This window comes from Panthera tigris, chromosome B1 (assembly GCF_018350195.1).
Source record: "Panthera tigris isolate Pti1 chromosome B1, P.tigris_Pti1_mat1.1, whole genome shotgun sequence".
NCBI lineage: Eukaryota > Metazoa > Chordata > Mammalia > Carnivora > Felidae > Panthera > Panthera tigris.
In genome coordinates this window covers 14,985,396-15,001,399 of record NC_056663.1, presented here as the reverse complement: position 1 = coordinate 15,001,399, position 16,004 = coordinate 14,985,396, and the positions used below count along the sequence as shown (strand labels likewise).

The 16,004-nt window shown below is 43.5% G+C and overlaps 1 protein-coding gene across 12 annotated transcripts in view; it reads right to left on the bottom strand.

The window, feature by feature from the left end:
• Positions 1-1,410: 1,410 nt before the first annotated feature.
• STOX2 (storkhead box 2) overlaps positions 1,411-16,004 on the bottom strand; it is a 110,042-nt gene continuing 95,448 nt past the window's right edge. For 10 of the 12 annotated variants that reach the window (XM_042982944.1, XM_042982946.1, XM_042982945.1 and 7 more), the window contains 2 exons: positions 7,759-10,024; positions 1,411-2,028 (listed from right to left, as the gene is read on the bottom strand). In XM_042982944.1, the coding sequence (XP_042838878.1) occupies positions 1,833-2,028; positions 7,759-10,024 (2,462 nt within the window). In that variant the 3' untranslated portion in view covers positions 1,411-1,832. Of the gene's footprint in view, positions 2,029-7,535; positions 7,585-7,754; positions 10,025-16,004 lie in introns of those variants that run through there. The other 2 variants (XM_042982949.1, XM_042982950.1) reach the window with 2 other exon arrangements.

Here is a 16,004-nt window from a genome sequence, read left to right as displayed (position 1 = left end):
AAAAAGGAATCTAAGCTTGATGAGTCCAGTTTGACTCAATGCAACTTGCAAATATCTGAAAACGCATGAGGGAGTATCCATATGTTTCAAGAATCAGTCCAACTATGTCTAGGACTGCGTTCCTTAAACAGATCCCTAGGGATTGAACCTAATACTGAAGCAGAAATGTGTCACACATTTTTATGCCAATTACTGAAGTCCGAGGCGGAAAGACTTTAGATTTATTTTTGGGTATGTATTTTACGGTCTGTGGCTCCAAACATCACGTGCCACTAAACTAAATAAAACGTTTTGCCAGACTTTACTTGTGTCATATGTAACCCTTCTGCAAATACCTGTTCAGTATCTACCATGGTTCTCAATAAAATGGGGGAACTTGGAAGTGTCTCTTCTCTGTAAAGTGGAAGCCCGATTATTTGTATTCCTTTGCTGCTTAGAGCCTTCTCCGTATTCAACATGACATTGTAAACCAAAGCAAAACGTTAACAAACCACTCTGAAATAAGTTGGGCTAATAACTATACATCCGCCTAAAAACACCTCCTGAAATTGGTTACAAAGTATCTGTAAACATCACTCTGGCATAGTTCATGTATGCATAATTGTCATTCTGATAGATTTTTGGGGGGAGTACAAGTTCGGATTATACCATACTTGCAGAATGAGCACATCCTGTTGGTAAGTACATGGGCACATGTATAGTTCTAATCAAAAATTACTTTTTAAAGTTTTCTCTATAGATATCTTTCCAGGAATAAAAGGCCTGAAGTTCAACTCTCCCTAAATTTGCTCTTTCCTATAACCACTAAAAATGATCTCCCATAGCCTAATTTAGGCATTCTATTTAAAACTACATAAAATAGATTAATGTCCTTCCATTAGAAAGAATAACATCCCCAGGCCATACTCTTCATTTGTATCACAAAGAACATTTTGCTTTTAAACAAACTAATTATCGTTATCTATTATGGTAAGATAGGATCATCATAAGTATCACAAGGAGGAAATTATCTTCCTTAAATATTGGATTAACACCAGTTAAGAGTCCACATTTCCCTCTTCCATCACTCAGTGCTGTGCCCCAGCCCGGCTGGGGATCCCCTTCCTTCGTCCACTTCAGAATCAAAGGCCTATATTCCTGTTTGTGATTATGGAAGGTTAAAAACTCAGACGAGCATCTGTTACACTTAAAAACAAAATCCTGAAAACAGACACTCCCAGAATTTCGATCACGACCCCTTCTGACACACTTCCACGGGCTCCTGCAAAATCATGTCACGAAAACTCACAGTGAGAAATGACTGGTGCATGAACAATTCACACACGAGGGGCTGGGGTCCCTTCTGGTCAGTCTGACCTTGATCTCCCTCAAGGCGGACCCTCGCATTTGACGTTTTGTGGTGGCTTACGCTGTTTTTGTTTTTGTTTTTGGAAGTGTCAAGGATCAGTTCCGTGGCACCCTCTGACCACAGACTGGGAGCAACACGCATCTGTGGCATTTAAAAATGGAACTGGCAACTTCATGACATTGGAATGCATACCACACTTACAGTGTCTAGACTTTCCTATGTGTGCTCAGTTACAAGTAGTGAAGCAAAAGTATACATATCACCCCTACTACTGCTATTCGGTTGCTACAGAGCCATACATGTGAAAAGCAATACTCCGAAATAAAGATTTTTGTTTTTTGCCCTAGCCTACTCAGCGGCACAGTTTAAGTAAACACAAAAACTGCGGTCGAGATGCTCGTCTTTCCCAAGATGTAAACATCAGTCCCAGTGTCGTAAACTTGGCTGTGTCGGAGGAGCCAGGAGATCTGAGGCAGAACGACAGTCACACGCTGGTAACAGAAGCCTGCAAGCAGTTGGAAGGTTTCTGTAATTTCTCAGCTTCGTTCGTCGCGGGGTCCGTACTTGCTCGGAAGCTGAAAGCCGGACCAGCCCCACCGTGCACCGGGCTCAACGTAACGTTCTGACGACGGTTACTTTCAACAATGCTTGACGTGTTGGAAGCCAGGCTCTCCCGAGTGCTAAAAGAGTAAAAAGGGTTTGTTTTGTTTTGTTTTGTTTTACACATAAATAATTACCTCTTGAGCCCCAGAGGAAGCGCAAATGATGTAGTTAATGGATTTCCTGTCGGTTCATGATGTCACATATGCCCCATCTCACGCTGATTAGTCACATATGCTCTTTCAGCGTGGGCTCCAGAAGCTTTCACACACGTCTTATAGTAAACGGCACCCTGAATGACAGCTTTCCACCCAGCTAAACGCATCTTCAATGTTTTCCCCTTCCCTTCCCATTCGAGGAAACCACTTCCAAATTTGATGTGATGGATGGCTATCACACATTCATCTGAGAAAAGAATCCTCTTAAATACACATACGTAGTGATTTCATTTCAGGCTGGAAATTCATTGAGAAAAGTGCTCTTGAATAAACTCAGTTTTGCCCCTAATGATGCTGTTTTCATTCCCGATTAGCAGATTTTGACTCTGGCTGGACTTCAGGCATGCCATTAGCTAATCTGCCACACTGATGGGAATAAAATTCTTCTTAAAGCACTTGGTACCTCTGTTTCCAATCTTAACACTTTCGTGGAAATACATTATATTTTCAGAAAAGGACTCAAATTTTCCCCATTAATTTGTGAAGCTTACATGCCCTCCCCCTGCTTTGGTAGAAATATTTTATTTTTCAGAGTAGAGGTGATTTAAAGGCTTTAGCATTTCTATTTCTCTTTCAGTTTTTCTTTTTCTTTTTTTTTAATGTTTATTTATTTTTGAGAGAGACACAGACAGAATGTGAGTGGGTTAGGGGCAGAAAGAGAGGGAGACACAGAATCCAAAGTAGGCTCCAGGCTCTGAGCTGTCAGCACAGAGCTCGACGCGGGGCTCGAACTCATGAGCCGTGAGATCATGACCTGAGCTGAAGTCGGACGTTCCACTGACTGAGCCACCCAGGCGCCCCTCTCTTTCAGTTTTTCTAAGTCAGAAACCTGTGAGTTTGTTTTATTGTTCCAAGAGATTCAGAACATTAACCTTTTAAATGTGTAGGGCAATAGCATTAGAAATAAGATTACTTAGGGGCGCCTGGGTGGCTCAGTCGGTTGAGCATCCGACTTCGGCTCAGGTCATGATCTCACGGTTTGTGGGTTCGAGCCCCGCATCAGGCTATGTGCTGACAGCTCGGAGCCTGGAGCCTGCTTTGGATTCTGTGTCTCCCTCTCTCTCTGCCCCTCCCCTGTTCATGCTCTGTCTCTGTCTCAAGAATAAATAAACACCAAAAAAAAAAAAAAAATTACTTGGCCTGATTGGTAGGAACTGAACAGGTTCCAGGTTCAAAGTCCTCAAAATGGTAATAAGAAGCTTGGTTTACAAAGAGATTGAAGACACCACAAGGACGCTCAAAATATCCATCCACCCTACCAGACAGATTCAAAGTTTAGAAAATATTCTCTGAAAGTTGGCCCCCATCCCTGATGTAAGCCTGCTGGAACCAGTCAACAGGTCAAACTACTGAAGTGGACAGCCTCACCACCGCTCTTTCATTCCCATCGGAATGGATAGCAATGCTGTCTGAACCCTACGCAGGTTTTCCCACCATCTGACAGTAGGATGTTCCCATGAAACCTTCCAGAGGCCGAAATGGTTAAAAAGTAGATACACCCGCTTTCCTAATGTTCGCAATGACACTTCTTCACTTTTACGAAAGGCCCAAGTTAGTACCTGTTTCTGCGATCTGAAAGAAATCTGAAGATTTTTGCTTTCAAAGGAAGAAAGCCGTTAATGAGTAGGGTCTCTCGTCAAAGCGAAGGGCTGTGAACGCAAACTTTGGGAAGGCAGGGCCTGCCTATACTTTGGCAGTAGTGCCTAGAGAATGGATTATTTCATCCTAACCCCTTGTGGCCTTGAGTTTGCTTCTCGTCCGGGAGCCAGGTAAACAGGTAACTGTTTAAAAGGAAGTTTGTTCACTGACCACCACAAAGACAACTGGACTTTTCTTGACTGCAAAGTGCACGCCCAGAAGGTTAATATGTTCACAGAAGTAAATCAAGTTCTTTCATTGTGCTTACAGTAGATCTGAGCATACCTAAAGAATACCCCAAAACATCAGCACTGAAGGGATGGAAAGTGCTAGACTCACCTACTTACCTGCCTTACACCTTCCCTAAGAAAATTCATCCGTGGCTTGCTAGCACCACAGCTGAGGCACGGGGTGAGGCGGAGGAAGGAAAAAGGGCAATCAACATGGGAGAACCCCAAAGATTTCCGGACCTATTCCTTCAGTTTCATTCTTAAATCGTGATAGCAACCTTTTATAGTATTTGATCTCCTCATCTCTAAAATGGGGAGAGTTATGGGATTCACCTACTCACAGGGTGATTGTGAAGAAATACTCATCAAGGAACCTGTACATTAAAAAGCTAGATACATATTATTTTGGTTGAACATCTGGCATCTAATGAATTAAGTAGCTCCGATGAGTTGGTTTCAGAATCCATACATGACTAAAGGGCAAAATGCACTTTAAAGTCCAAAGGACCTTAAACCAGCTTAAACTTTTTCAACCAGCTTTTAAGGCATGCCAGACACCATAAACACACATCACTGCAAGAGATCATCTAAGTTGGGAGCTGTAGGTGCTCTGAGATGCCTCTGGCCACGTTTGGCCCGAGTCATTAATAGTGATAAATATATATAGTACTCCAGTTTCCCCAAGGGATATGTTTCATTATTGCCGTAATAATGAGTAGGGTGAGCAGCATTCATAATGAGGGTTCTGGGCATGATCCTGAAAAAGCTGATGGAGGTAGAGCGTTAACAGTAAAAATATTCCTCACACTTAAAAGTTCTTACTTTCTGGAAAAAGAAAGCTATAGTGGAGTGCAACCTTAGAAATAAGATTTCGGGATTTGATAAGCAGAAGAGGTGAACCAAGACGCTGGTTGCTCAGTGCCCTGGCTGAGCGTGCCTCCTCTGGCCTGGCGCTCCGACAGGCGCGTGCTCCCGCAGTACACAAAGCAGACACCTCCCGGGAAGCTGTGCTACCTCTGATTTTCACTCTGTGTCTTCAAGCAGTTTTTGGCTTCAGATTTGGAATAGCAGGCCTCTGAGGTCAAGATTTTTCATGTTCAATATGAGATCTCCCAGCACAGTTGAAGCTTCTACCTTCCCTCCCCAATCCCCCCTTTTCAAAACCCTTTAGTCCCCAATGAAAGGGACTAAAGAATTTTGGAAATGTGGCTGAACATGACTTGTGAGCCAGCACTTAAAGCTGGGAGTGTGGACATCACCTTGCTTGGTCTTTTTTTTTTTTTTTTTTTTTGTTATTGTTGTTGGATCTTAGTTGCTCAGCGAATTAAGTACTGGAAGATTCGAATAAATGGCCCACTTAAGACTTCTGTATCTCACGGCAGTGGAGAAGTAGTCTGATAATGCTCTGTGGCTAAAATATTCCTCATGCCGTAGAATAAAACTCCCTATAACTCAACCATTCTCCTTCACAGACCTTCCTCATGTATCAGAAAACAACGTAATCAATTGAGGTGTACAGAAAATACAGTTTAAAAACAGGTATAGTAAGTTTTGACATAACTTCTAACCAAAGGATATTAAATACGAAAGGGGCAAAATTAGGAACTGTTCTGTAGATTATCTAACCGCGGGAAATTTATGGGCAGTCTGCATATTCCAGTAGAGAAAATCTCCCTCATAGTAGTGGACAGACACATCCCTAAATGTGAGAAGGCTGTCTCCTCAGAGAGATCTTACCTCCTACCAGGACAAAGCGTTTAACCTTAAGTATGTTATTAAAGAAATGAAAATAAAGCCTATGTCAAGAAATAATCCCATTCATAAGTTCTATATTCTGCATTTCAAATTTAGAGATAAAACAATACATTCTATGGCGAGACTGGTTCAACGATTTCGTGAATATATGCATTTATCTGCCCCCAAGCCAAAAACCTTCCTTTCACTATTATGTAGTGGGAGATTTTTGAGTTAGAATCCATTAAGCTATTCTCAATATCTTCTTAGCAATGATCTCTAGAGCACCACAGCCTTCCCTCTGTGGAGGTGCAGGGGCCAAGCGGGCACTGTGCAAGGTTGAAAGCTGGTGTTCAAAGCATTGGTCAGGTAGTGTCTATATGGTTAAGAAACAGTCGAACATAAGGTACAGGCAAAATAAACCACACCTTCCATAAGCAATGGTCTTGAACATCTACCGTCAACTACAAACCTTCAATGTGCCTCTCCTGCACCCACTATTAGAAACTCAAGAGGAAAAAAAAGCAGAAGATAGAAATAGAAAGAAAAGGATATATACATTTGATTTGATTTGGGACTTAAAAAATATTTAGTAGCAGTCATATTTTAGAAAAGTCATTAATAGGTAGACCAGTGGTTTTCACACTGAGTGCCATGGCCCCCTGAGGTCAGTTAGGGCTCCTGGAGGGACAGGCAGAGGAGATGTGGGGCTCCTGGCCTCACACCCTCTGCCGCCGGAGCACCGTCTCTGTGCTTTGTTTAGACATTAGACTTCCACACACGTGTTAACTTGGAAAAAAAGGTTACATGGCAAAAATCATCATCATCATAATCAAGAACTAGCCCTTTAAGGAATAATAAAGGTCTAATATGGGACCGACAGATTAACGATTCCCAATTTGGATTTGGGAATGCTCCGTCCCCAAATTATCCAGAGTAAAGTGAAATCACAACAGAACTACATTTAATTCTTAATAATTAAAATAATATATGAAGCATATAATCGTATCTGGGTACTTGTTAAAATTCTAAAATATATTGTAGAATCTTGGGAATCACAACTCATGAGAAATGTCAACCTCTCAGTAGTATTTCTGCATCTCAGAGTCACCAATCTGGAGTAGAATTTAGAAGAATTGGGTCACCAGTTGCCCTTTGAGGAGAAGGAAGAGTTAAGGAGAAAAAAAAAGGAAGTTGCACAGACGCTCTTTGGCTTTCTTATCCCCTGAACCACTTTAGTGCTCTGGACGTGCCAGTCAGGCATTACATGCTCTCTGCTGTCAACCCTTTGCTGAATTACCAGCTACAATCAGAGTGCCTAAATGGGTTGTGTTAATTCTGCAGGAGGAGACATAAAAGTGTGGGCACACGTTTTGATCTAATGGAGCAAGGGCCCCTCATCTTCCTGTGAGAGACACAAGGTTCCATTTCTCTGTGGATCTGAAATGTATGAGCAAAGGGGGGAAAGGGGGCGCACAGAGTCAGGACTGCAGTGGCAGCAAGCATCTGGATGCCCCAGGGGGTTGAGATCTGTCATTCCCACTAGAGGGACCCTGTCTTTGAGTCAATTAATTTATACCCAACCCCCAACTGACTACTGACCACTCATTCTACCCAAAAAGTTACTATTTTTGAGGACCTAAAAAAAAAACAAACAAACTTCTTTTACCAGCATGGGGGCAATATACGCATAGAAGAAAAATACTGGAAAATGTTGGTCCTAGTTAGATTGGCCTGATGCAAGTTTGAGGGAGGGAGCCAACCCACCAGTCCAGATTGGTGATCTCTACAGCTGCAGAAACATTTGTTTCAATTCCTGAAAATGAAGTCAGAAACAGGTTGTTAACAATACAGCTCACACAACCCTTAACCCGCATTCACAGAATTAAAACTGTGAAATCAAAAAACGTTTCAAGTTATTTGCATAAAGCCCCAGGCCCTGGTAGGTGTATGTGTGTGTGTGCCCGTGTGCAGAGATGCCTCTCCCTACCGTGGGGAGTTGAATCCACTGTCCACAGTGATGCTGCTGCTGTCCATGCTGTCGAGGCGTGCCGAATGCGTGGCTCTCTGGTTGCTGCTGCTGTCGGTTTCTTTTGGGGCAAGGAGGGTGAGGTTCTTCTCAAATTTCCTCTGTAAGTCTCTTTCCTTCTCCCTCTCAAGGAGCCACTGCATGGTGCCTACATCATCTCTGTTTTTTTCCTCCTCTGTGTTTTTGTTTGCCCCTTCCTCAGAGTCGTCGTCATCAGAGACATTGTAATAGTCAAAAGAGGCTTCCTGGTTCCCCCCGGACTCCTGCTGACGCTGGGAACCAGGAATGGCTGGTGCCACCGAGGTCCCCAGGGACGGCTCCAGTTTCTCGCATCGGCCTGGCAGTGTGTCGGCAGGTGTCTTCGGGAGAGATTTGAGGAGGGACAGGCTCGATTTGTGATAGCTGTTTACAGACAAGGTGCTGTGAAGAGGTTTGAACAGTGTGTCTTTGCTGAATATCTCTTTCCTCTTGTCCAGGCTGCTGGGCTCGGCGCTGTGGTGCTGGACGAGGCGTCCATTGGCGATCCCTTCTGCCACTGCACCCGAAACAGCTGGGCCCCCACCTGGCCCTTTCGGTGACTCCTCCTTGTGCCCCACAGGCTCCCTGGAAGAATGTGGGGCCTGCCTATCAGACAGAGGCAGCTTTTTCACCCCTTCCGCCAGAGTCAGAGTGTCATGATCCTCTTTATTCTTTCCCAGAGGTGATGGTGCCGTGAGAACCGTCTCACTAGAGGTGTTGCACTGGAAATAGTCATCTGTAGCTGTTTTTGTTGGACAAGAGTTGAGTTCCCCGTAGGATGGCAAACTCTCAGGTGGTTTTCCTGGCTCCAAGAGGCTACAAGCACTGGAAGGCTCCTTGCTGCCACTGACTATTTCTGGAATACACACCTCTTTATAGCTCGTGGATGACACATGAGCCCTTTGATGGCCAATTGCTTGTGCGGGCCTTAATGTACTGTCGTCAATGTAGGACTGGCTGGGGGTTTGGTCGTCTTGGCTACAGCCTTCAGCCAGGTCTTCAGGGGTCCCTAGAGAAGAAGCACCCAGAGGGCCCTTTGAGTTATCCATCGATCTGGATCTCTCCTTGGCTTTGTTGGATCTCTCATTCCTGGACCTTCGGTCCTGGGTATGGCTGTGGCTTCGGTGCACTTTTGAGTGGGAGCTTCCCCTGGAAGGTTCAGGAAAAGGCATCTCAGTTCTCCTTTTGGCCAATTCCCCAGACACATCCCATTCTGGTGTCATGGGGAAATGAGACTCAATCACGTTCGTGTTACTATGCATGATAAAGTTATCTCCTTTGTGTTCAATGATGAAGCAGCCCTCCCTGGGTGCCCTGGTAAGAGGATCACAAAAGTCATACTCTCTGTCACCTGGGATATCCAGATGAGAACCGTCTGAAGGGTCTCCTTTAGACACTCGTGTCTTGCTGTGGGACCGAGACTTCCCATGGGACTTTCGATGAGTCCTACTCTTTTTACTTCTTCCGCTGTGATGGGCAGAGGACCCAGCTTTACTCCGATGTGCTTTCTCTTCTTCAAGTTTCTTCATCAGTGCAGTGTGTCTCATGACATTTTCCACGGTCAAGTCCGGGTTAATACGCCTAATGATTTCCATTTCCACCTCCCTAGGGATAGTGGTTGGCGTGTCTTCATCTCGCAGGGGCCACTCCTCGGGAGGAAACTGGGCAGAAAAATTGGCTAGCTGTTTGGTCTTATCTTTTTTAAAACTTAGCCGGAATAACTTGAGCCCAAATTTTTTGGACTGCTTTTCGCTATCTTTCGGTTTTGAGAGAGTTTCTGTCTTATACGAAAAGTTGACAGTACTTTTGCTCTTGTCAGTGGGTGGCACCTGGCAGAGTGAAGGAGGGCAATAGGGGTCTTTGCAGTCCTTGGCAGGTTTCCTCTGCAGAGTCGAGGCGTGCATGCTATGCACGTCTTCTCGGCAGCAGTGGCAAGAGTCGCAGTGGTTTCTGGGCAATGTTCTTTCCCTGACGCAGCCTGAGGCAGAGGGCGTTATGGTTCCGGGTTGCGGAGAGGTACACTGAGACCTGTCAGGTATCCTCTCATCCAAATGGTACCATTTACTGTTAGTTCTTATGAGAGAAGGAGTAATGAAGTAAGTCTGCGGGGTCACGATGAAATAGCCATCCGGAGTTGGGTAGATCTTCCTCTCCCGCACCAGCGTGTTGAGCGTGTGCCGTAGAATCTCTTGGCTTGGGGTGGGAACACCTAAAACCAAAGGAACACACTCATGAGAATGTAGAGGGAACTTGTCGTTGGTTCCCGATTTTTCAGGATCTGCTCTGGACTGAACGTTTGTATCCCCCCAAACACTCACATGTGCAAATCCTAATCTCTGGTGCGAGGATGGGGCCCTCGTGATGTGCCCTCGTAAGAAGAGGAAGAGACAAGCCACCCCCCCTCCCTATGCCATGCGAGGATATGGCCAGTTTCACGCCAGGAAGAGGGCCCTCACCAGACACCAAATCTGCAGGTGCCTTGATCTCAGAGCTCCCAGATTCCAGGATCGTGGGAGATAAATGTTTGGTGCTTAAGCCACCAGTCTATGGGAATTTTTTACAGCAGCCCAAACTAAGACAAAATCGTATGAATTTGGCAAGCTTCAACGTATCATCCACATGGCAAGCCAGCAGGATTCAAAGGCGTTCGGGAAGAGAGACAGAAGTTAGGGGCAGTGAGATTGCTACGGTTGTCACAAGGTCTTTCCTGAACTGAGCCATGAAAAGGCAGAGTATTTTTAAAGGATGGAAAAATGAAAAATATTTTACATGATATACGTTTACAGAAAAGCCTTTCTCAATACAAAAAAAAAACCTAAGGAAACTGGGTTGAAATAGCTATCTTGATCATCAGAAACCAATAGAACATATACAGAGGCCACCACACACACTTGAAGCTACTCCATACACTCACTTTTCAAGATTAAGCTTACTTAATAAACTTAACTTTGTAAGTTACATAAAAGGGCAATCAGACCCGACCATTGTTCAAGATGTACCCTCCAGGTCTGAAATCATTACCTTCAGTTTTGAAAGTGACTACGTTACTGATGAAGTTTGGGTGACCATGTTCTCCTTCTTGGACTAAGTCAGCAGGATGGAGGTAGTTTTTCTAACTCGTGACCAGAGAGCCCTAATAAATACATTTGTGAAAACTTAGAAGCTTCTCCATCTGTCCGGTCACTGAGTCCGAAAATGCCATAGTCCTTAGAATAGAAATTCCAGAAGAAAATGACAAGACTTCCTGGTACCGTGGCCGATACTGTGTTCAAAGGGTTCTGTGTGCATGTTTACGCCTTGTCTTTCTTAAGAGACAGAATTACAAGTATAAATTCTTAGGAGAGTAAACTCTCCGGGTTAGAGGACATTTACTTATTTCTTGGATATTGTCCATTCCTCAGTGCCAGGCACACTGAGGGCGACAGTCCTGACTAGTTTGATCTGGATGATATAATTTGGAAATAGGTCAGGTTGAATCATACTGCCAACATTCAACCGTGTCTGACCCACAAAAATGTAATTTCGTGGGATTCAACCTGACACAGTTAAGGTAGTGTAACGTGGAGACTGAAAGCCTGGAGCCCAGGGCCACACTGCTGGACTCAAACCCCAGCTCCATCACTGTTACCTGGTGGCAGTGGCTGCATTATGCAGAACCCCACCCACCACACCATTCCTCCATTCAGACCTAATCCCCTAAACCTAAGCATGTGACCTGGTTTGGAGACAGGGTCTTTGCAGAGGTAAACAAGTCAAAATGAGGTCATCAGGGTAGACTCTACTCCAACACAACCAATGTTCTTCTAAAAAGGGGCAAGTGGGCACAGAGACGTGCACAGAGAGAAGACCATGTGAAGAAACACTGGTAGAAATGTTCTGAACTCACAGACCTCCGAAGGAACCAACCAACTCTGCTGATACCTTGATTTTGCGCTTTCCTGAACTGTAAGAAAATACATTTCTGTTGTTTAAGCCACCTGTACTTGGTTAGGGTTATGCTAGAAAATGAGTATTGCTGGTTATCACCTTAGGTAACTTACCTAACCTCTCTGAGCCTCTGTCCATGGTCATCGGGATGTGGATAATATCCCCATGTACCCTCGTAGGGTAGTCGTGAGTTTAAATGAGCTTAAGGCAGGGGCGCCTGGGGTGGCTCGGTCAGTTACACGTCCGACTCTTGGCTTCGGCTCAGGTCATGATCTCCCAGTTTGTGGGCTCCAGCCCCGAGTCGGGCTCTGTGCCAACAGTGCAGAGCCTGCTTGGGACTCTGTATCTCCCTCTCTCTCTCTCTCTCTCTCTCTGCCCCTCTGCCACTCACTATCTCTTTCAAAATAAATGAATAAACTTAAAATTTCTAAAAATGAGCTTAAGATATGTAAAGCAGTGCCTGACATATACTGGGGGCTCCATGAACATGAACCATATAGTCTCAACTTTGGGGCAGGATCCATGGAAACCCAGATTACCTCCTAAGAACATTCTGTAGCAACCTAAAACAGCAGGTAAACTAAGTTTAGGCTCCCCCAATCCTTCCAAAACTACAAAAGTGGGATATGAAAGCATTAGTAACGGCCTGGGAGAGAGTCGATGAATGCGATGTAACATACACGTCCGTCTGTGTTACCATATTCAGAAGGCATCCGTAGTGGCGAGGTGGGAAAGGCAACATTGCTTATGAATAATGTATTGTTTAGTATAATTATTTAATGTTTGAGCTGCATAGTTTCCCTTTAGTCTAGGGCTCTGCTCTTGAGAGAAGTACTCTGGTTTTTATGCAAATGGCTTCAAGGCTGGTATAATAACAATTTTAAAAATTTTTATGATAGTTTCTGCACAAAATGAACTTCATATGAATTAGCGATAGAACCCAAACCATATATATGAAATTCTTGAGTGCCGTCATGAAATAAAAAATGCTTGCATATAAGAGAAGCAACTTAAAAGAGCTTCTACACCCCACTAACAACCAGGGCCTCCTGCTGGACAGGTCTGGGGGCACCATTCATACTGACGCAGACTAAAACTCCCCAGATGAGACCGTATTCACACTGTGGGCACAAATGATGCCCACTTGGGTTGTGGGGCATAGCAATCTGGATATCAAACCCATACTGAAATCTGTGTCTTACATAGTAGCTTGCTTGCAGTCAACACTGGAAGAGAAACAAGTTTTTCCAGAACACGGCAAGCCTCGTTTATACGAGTTCACGACTGCCCAGGTTACTATGCTGTCGTTATAAAGGAAAGCTGAGGCGTAATCCGGAAGAACAGCTGTTACTACAAACCAAAACTGTGACGGTATTACAGAATGAAGTCTTCGTGTCTTGGATCCTCACGTGTATCGGTCAAGGGATGTCTAATTTGAAAACACAAGCTGGAAACATGCCCTGTCCAATCAACCTTCCACACTTCTACCTGTGAGTCTTCAAGGCTTTAACTGAAAGTCACTGATATTTATGATGCTTATTTTATTATGAAGCCCCAGTATAATGACTGCATCTTCAGTTGTCTGTGAAATCCAGACTTCCATGAGAGGTCTGCAGGGCTTCCCTGGGACAGAGAGATGGCCGTGATGGGTACTTTTCGAAGTTTGCGCATTCAATTCAACCACTTCCAGATTCTGTTCCCAAAGTTCATCATGAACTTGGATTTTGAGGGCTTAAAGAACAAAAAGATAAACTCTGTATCCACATAAGGCTGACACCCGACTTCTCTCCTTTTCCACACTTTTACATCTTCCAAAGCAAAAACAGAGATCTAATAACACTGCATGACAACGCGAGGTTACTCAGACTTACATATCCCTTTAATGCCACAAATCCGAAAATCGTTGGAATGGAGCGCTTATGTATACCTTCTGTATGTTAAGCATTTTAGATGGAAACTTTCAATGGGCTTCTCTGGATTATTTCTTCTCATTTGTGAAGAACACTGGCTGAGGGAGAATTTAGCAAGAACCAGTGTAAGGGGATGAGATGGGAGACAGAATATTATATATATATATATATATATGTATATATGTGTATATATGTACATATACATATATAATAATATACACATATACATGTATGTTAAATGTATATATAATATATATTATATATATGTACATATATACATATACATATACACATATACATACATATGCATATATATACACATACATGTTAATATTCTCTAGCAAATTCACAAGCAAACTTCAACCCCATTAGCAGCCTATAGGTCTCCTTCTCTGAGAGTCAGCTTTCCTCCCAGGAAGATCCAATCATGAACAACCCAACAAGTACTAGTTCAATTTAAGTGATCCTTCTGGATGGGTGGGTGATGAGTCCTTAGCTGAGAAGCATTTATTCTTTTTATACCTCAAGAAAAATTCTTGTTTCTATAACGGAAATTCCAAAATTCAACTAATATAGAAAGGTGATAAAAGGGTTTACATTTCAGTATGTCAGGCATTTTTACTAGGAGACTTTTCACTAAAAACTTTCTTTAGAATATGGGTGTCTAGGGGCACCTGGGTGGCTCAGTTGGTCGCGTGTCCGATCTCAGCTCAGGTTATGATCTCGCGGTTCGTGGGTTTGAGCCCTGGTGTTGGGGCTCTGTGCTGACAGCTTAGAGTCTAGAGCCTGCTTTGGATTCTGTGTCTCCCTCTCTTTCTCTGCCCCTCCCCTGCTCATGCTCTGTCTCTCTGTCTCTCAAAAATAAACACTAAAAAAAAAAAAAAAAGAAAAAAAGAATATGGATTTACATATTCTTTTATTACAAAACAGTAATGGAGGCCCAAATCTAGACTATTCTTTTTACGTATAACATATGCATTAAATATGAGAGTTCAAATGTTTTAATGACATTAAGTTAAGTATTAAGTTAAAGTCAAAACTTTATTTTCAGGCAGTAAGCTATATAAAAGTAAACAGTCATGGGGCACCTGGGTGGCTCAGTCGATTGTGCGTCTGACTTCAGCTCAGGTCATGATCTCACGGTTTGGGAGTTCGAGCCCCGCATCACGCTCTGGGCTCACAGCTTGGAGCCTGGAACCTGCTTCAGATTCCGTGTCTCCCTCTCGCTCTCTGCCCCTCCCCCACTCACCTCTGCCTTTCTCTCTCTCAAAAATAAATAAATATCATAAAGTAAAATAAAATATGGAACTACTGCTGAACAAAGTTTTAAATCATTACTACCACGCCCTAAACCAGTGGTCAGCAAACTTTTTCTCTAAAGAGGTAGAATGTAATTATATTACTTTGTGAGGCCTCTGATCTCCCAGCTGCAACTACTCAATTCTGTAACTGCCGCATAAGCAGCTAAAGACAATACATAAACAAATAGGCAAGGCTGTGTTCTAACAAAGTTCCAAATAAAACTTTATTTACAAGCGTAAGTGGTGGGCCACACTTAGCTTGCTTGCACCCATGGTTTGCCAACCCCTGCCCCAGACTCAGATTTGTACAGCGCCCCTGCAACGTGGGGTTGACCCGTTAGTCATCAGTGTCACAAAGCTGAAAAAGGTGAAGTTCGCTCCCCTTGGCCCATCTGATGACAAGGCATTGAGATCTAAATTCACATGCCATAAAAGCTAGCAAAGCAGTCGTTCTTTTAAGTACAGGTGACCTATGGATTTCTCTACGAAAGTATTCCAACTTAGTGATATTGTAATCAACTGCTTGGCAATTTACTACTTTATTTTGCTCTTTTTCACAATTTACTCTTACATACCGGCTCTGTGTTCTTTCCATTCTCTATTTCATAGCCCAGTAATGGGAGAGATGTAACCAATTTTGGAAAAGCTAGGTGATCCTCACGAAGCTACATAAAAACAGATTTCAAAAGCTGTGGGGAAGTTTGATGTCAGAAGAGGCCAACCAGGTACAAGGCCACCAAGAAGGGTCTTTCTTCACAAGAGCATTACATCTGTGAACCACATCTGTCCCCTTAGATTGCTCTCACCTGGCACTCTGTTTATCTTGCTACTGAAAGGAAAAGGGTTTGCCTGAAAATTAACAAAGAAAGACGATCAGACAGTGAAGAGTATTCAGAGATAATGTTAGAAAATTTAAGGTAATTTATAGGTTGCAAAAGGTCGGTCGGTCTGTGTTAGAGTTCTTAAACAGCACACATAATTTCCAAACATGTTAATTAGAAAACTGAAGAAGGAGGAAATAAATCATGAGTTGACAACATGGGATTCTCTC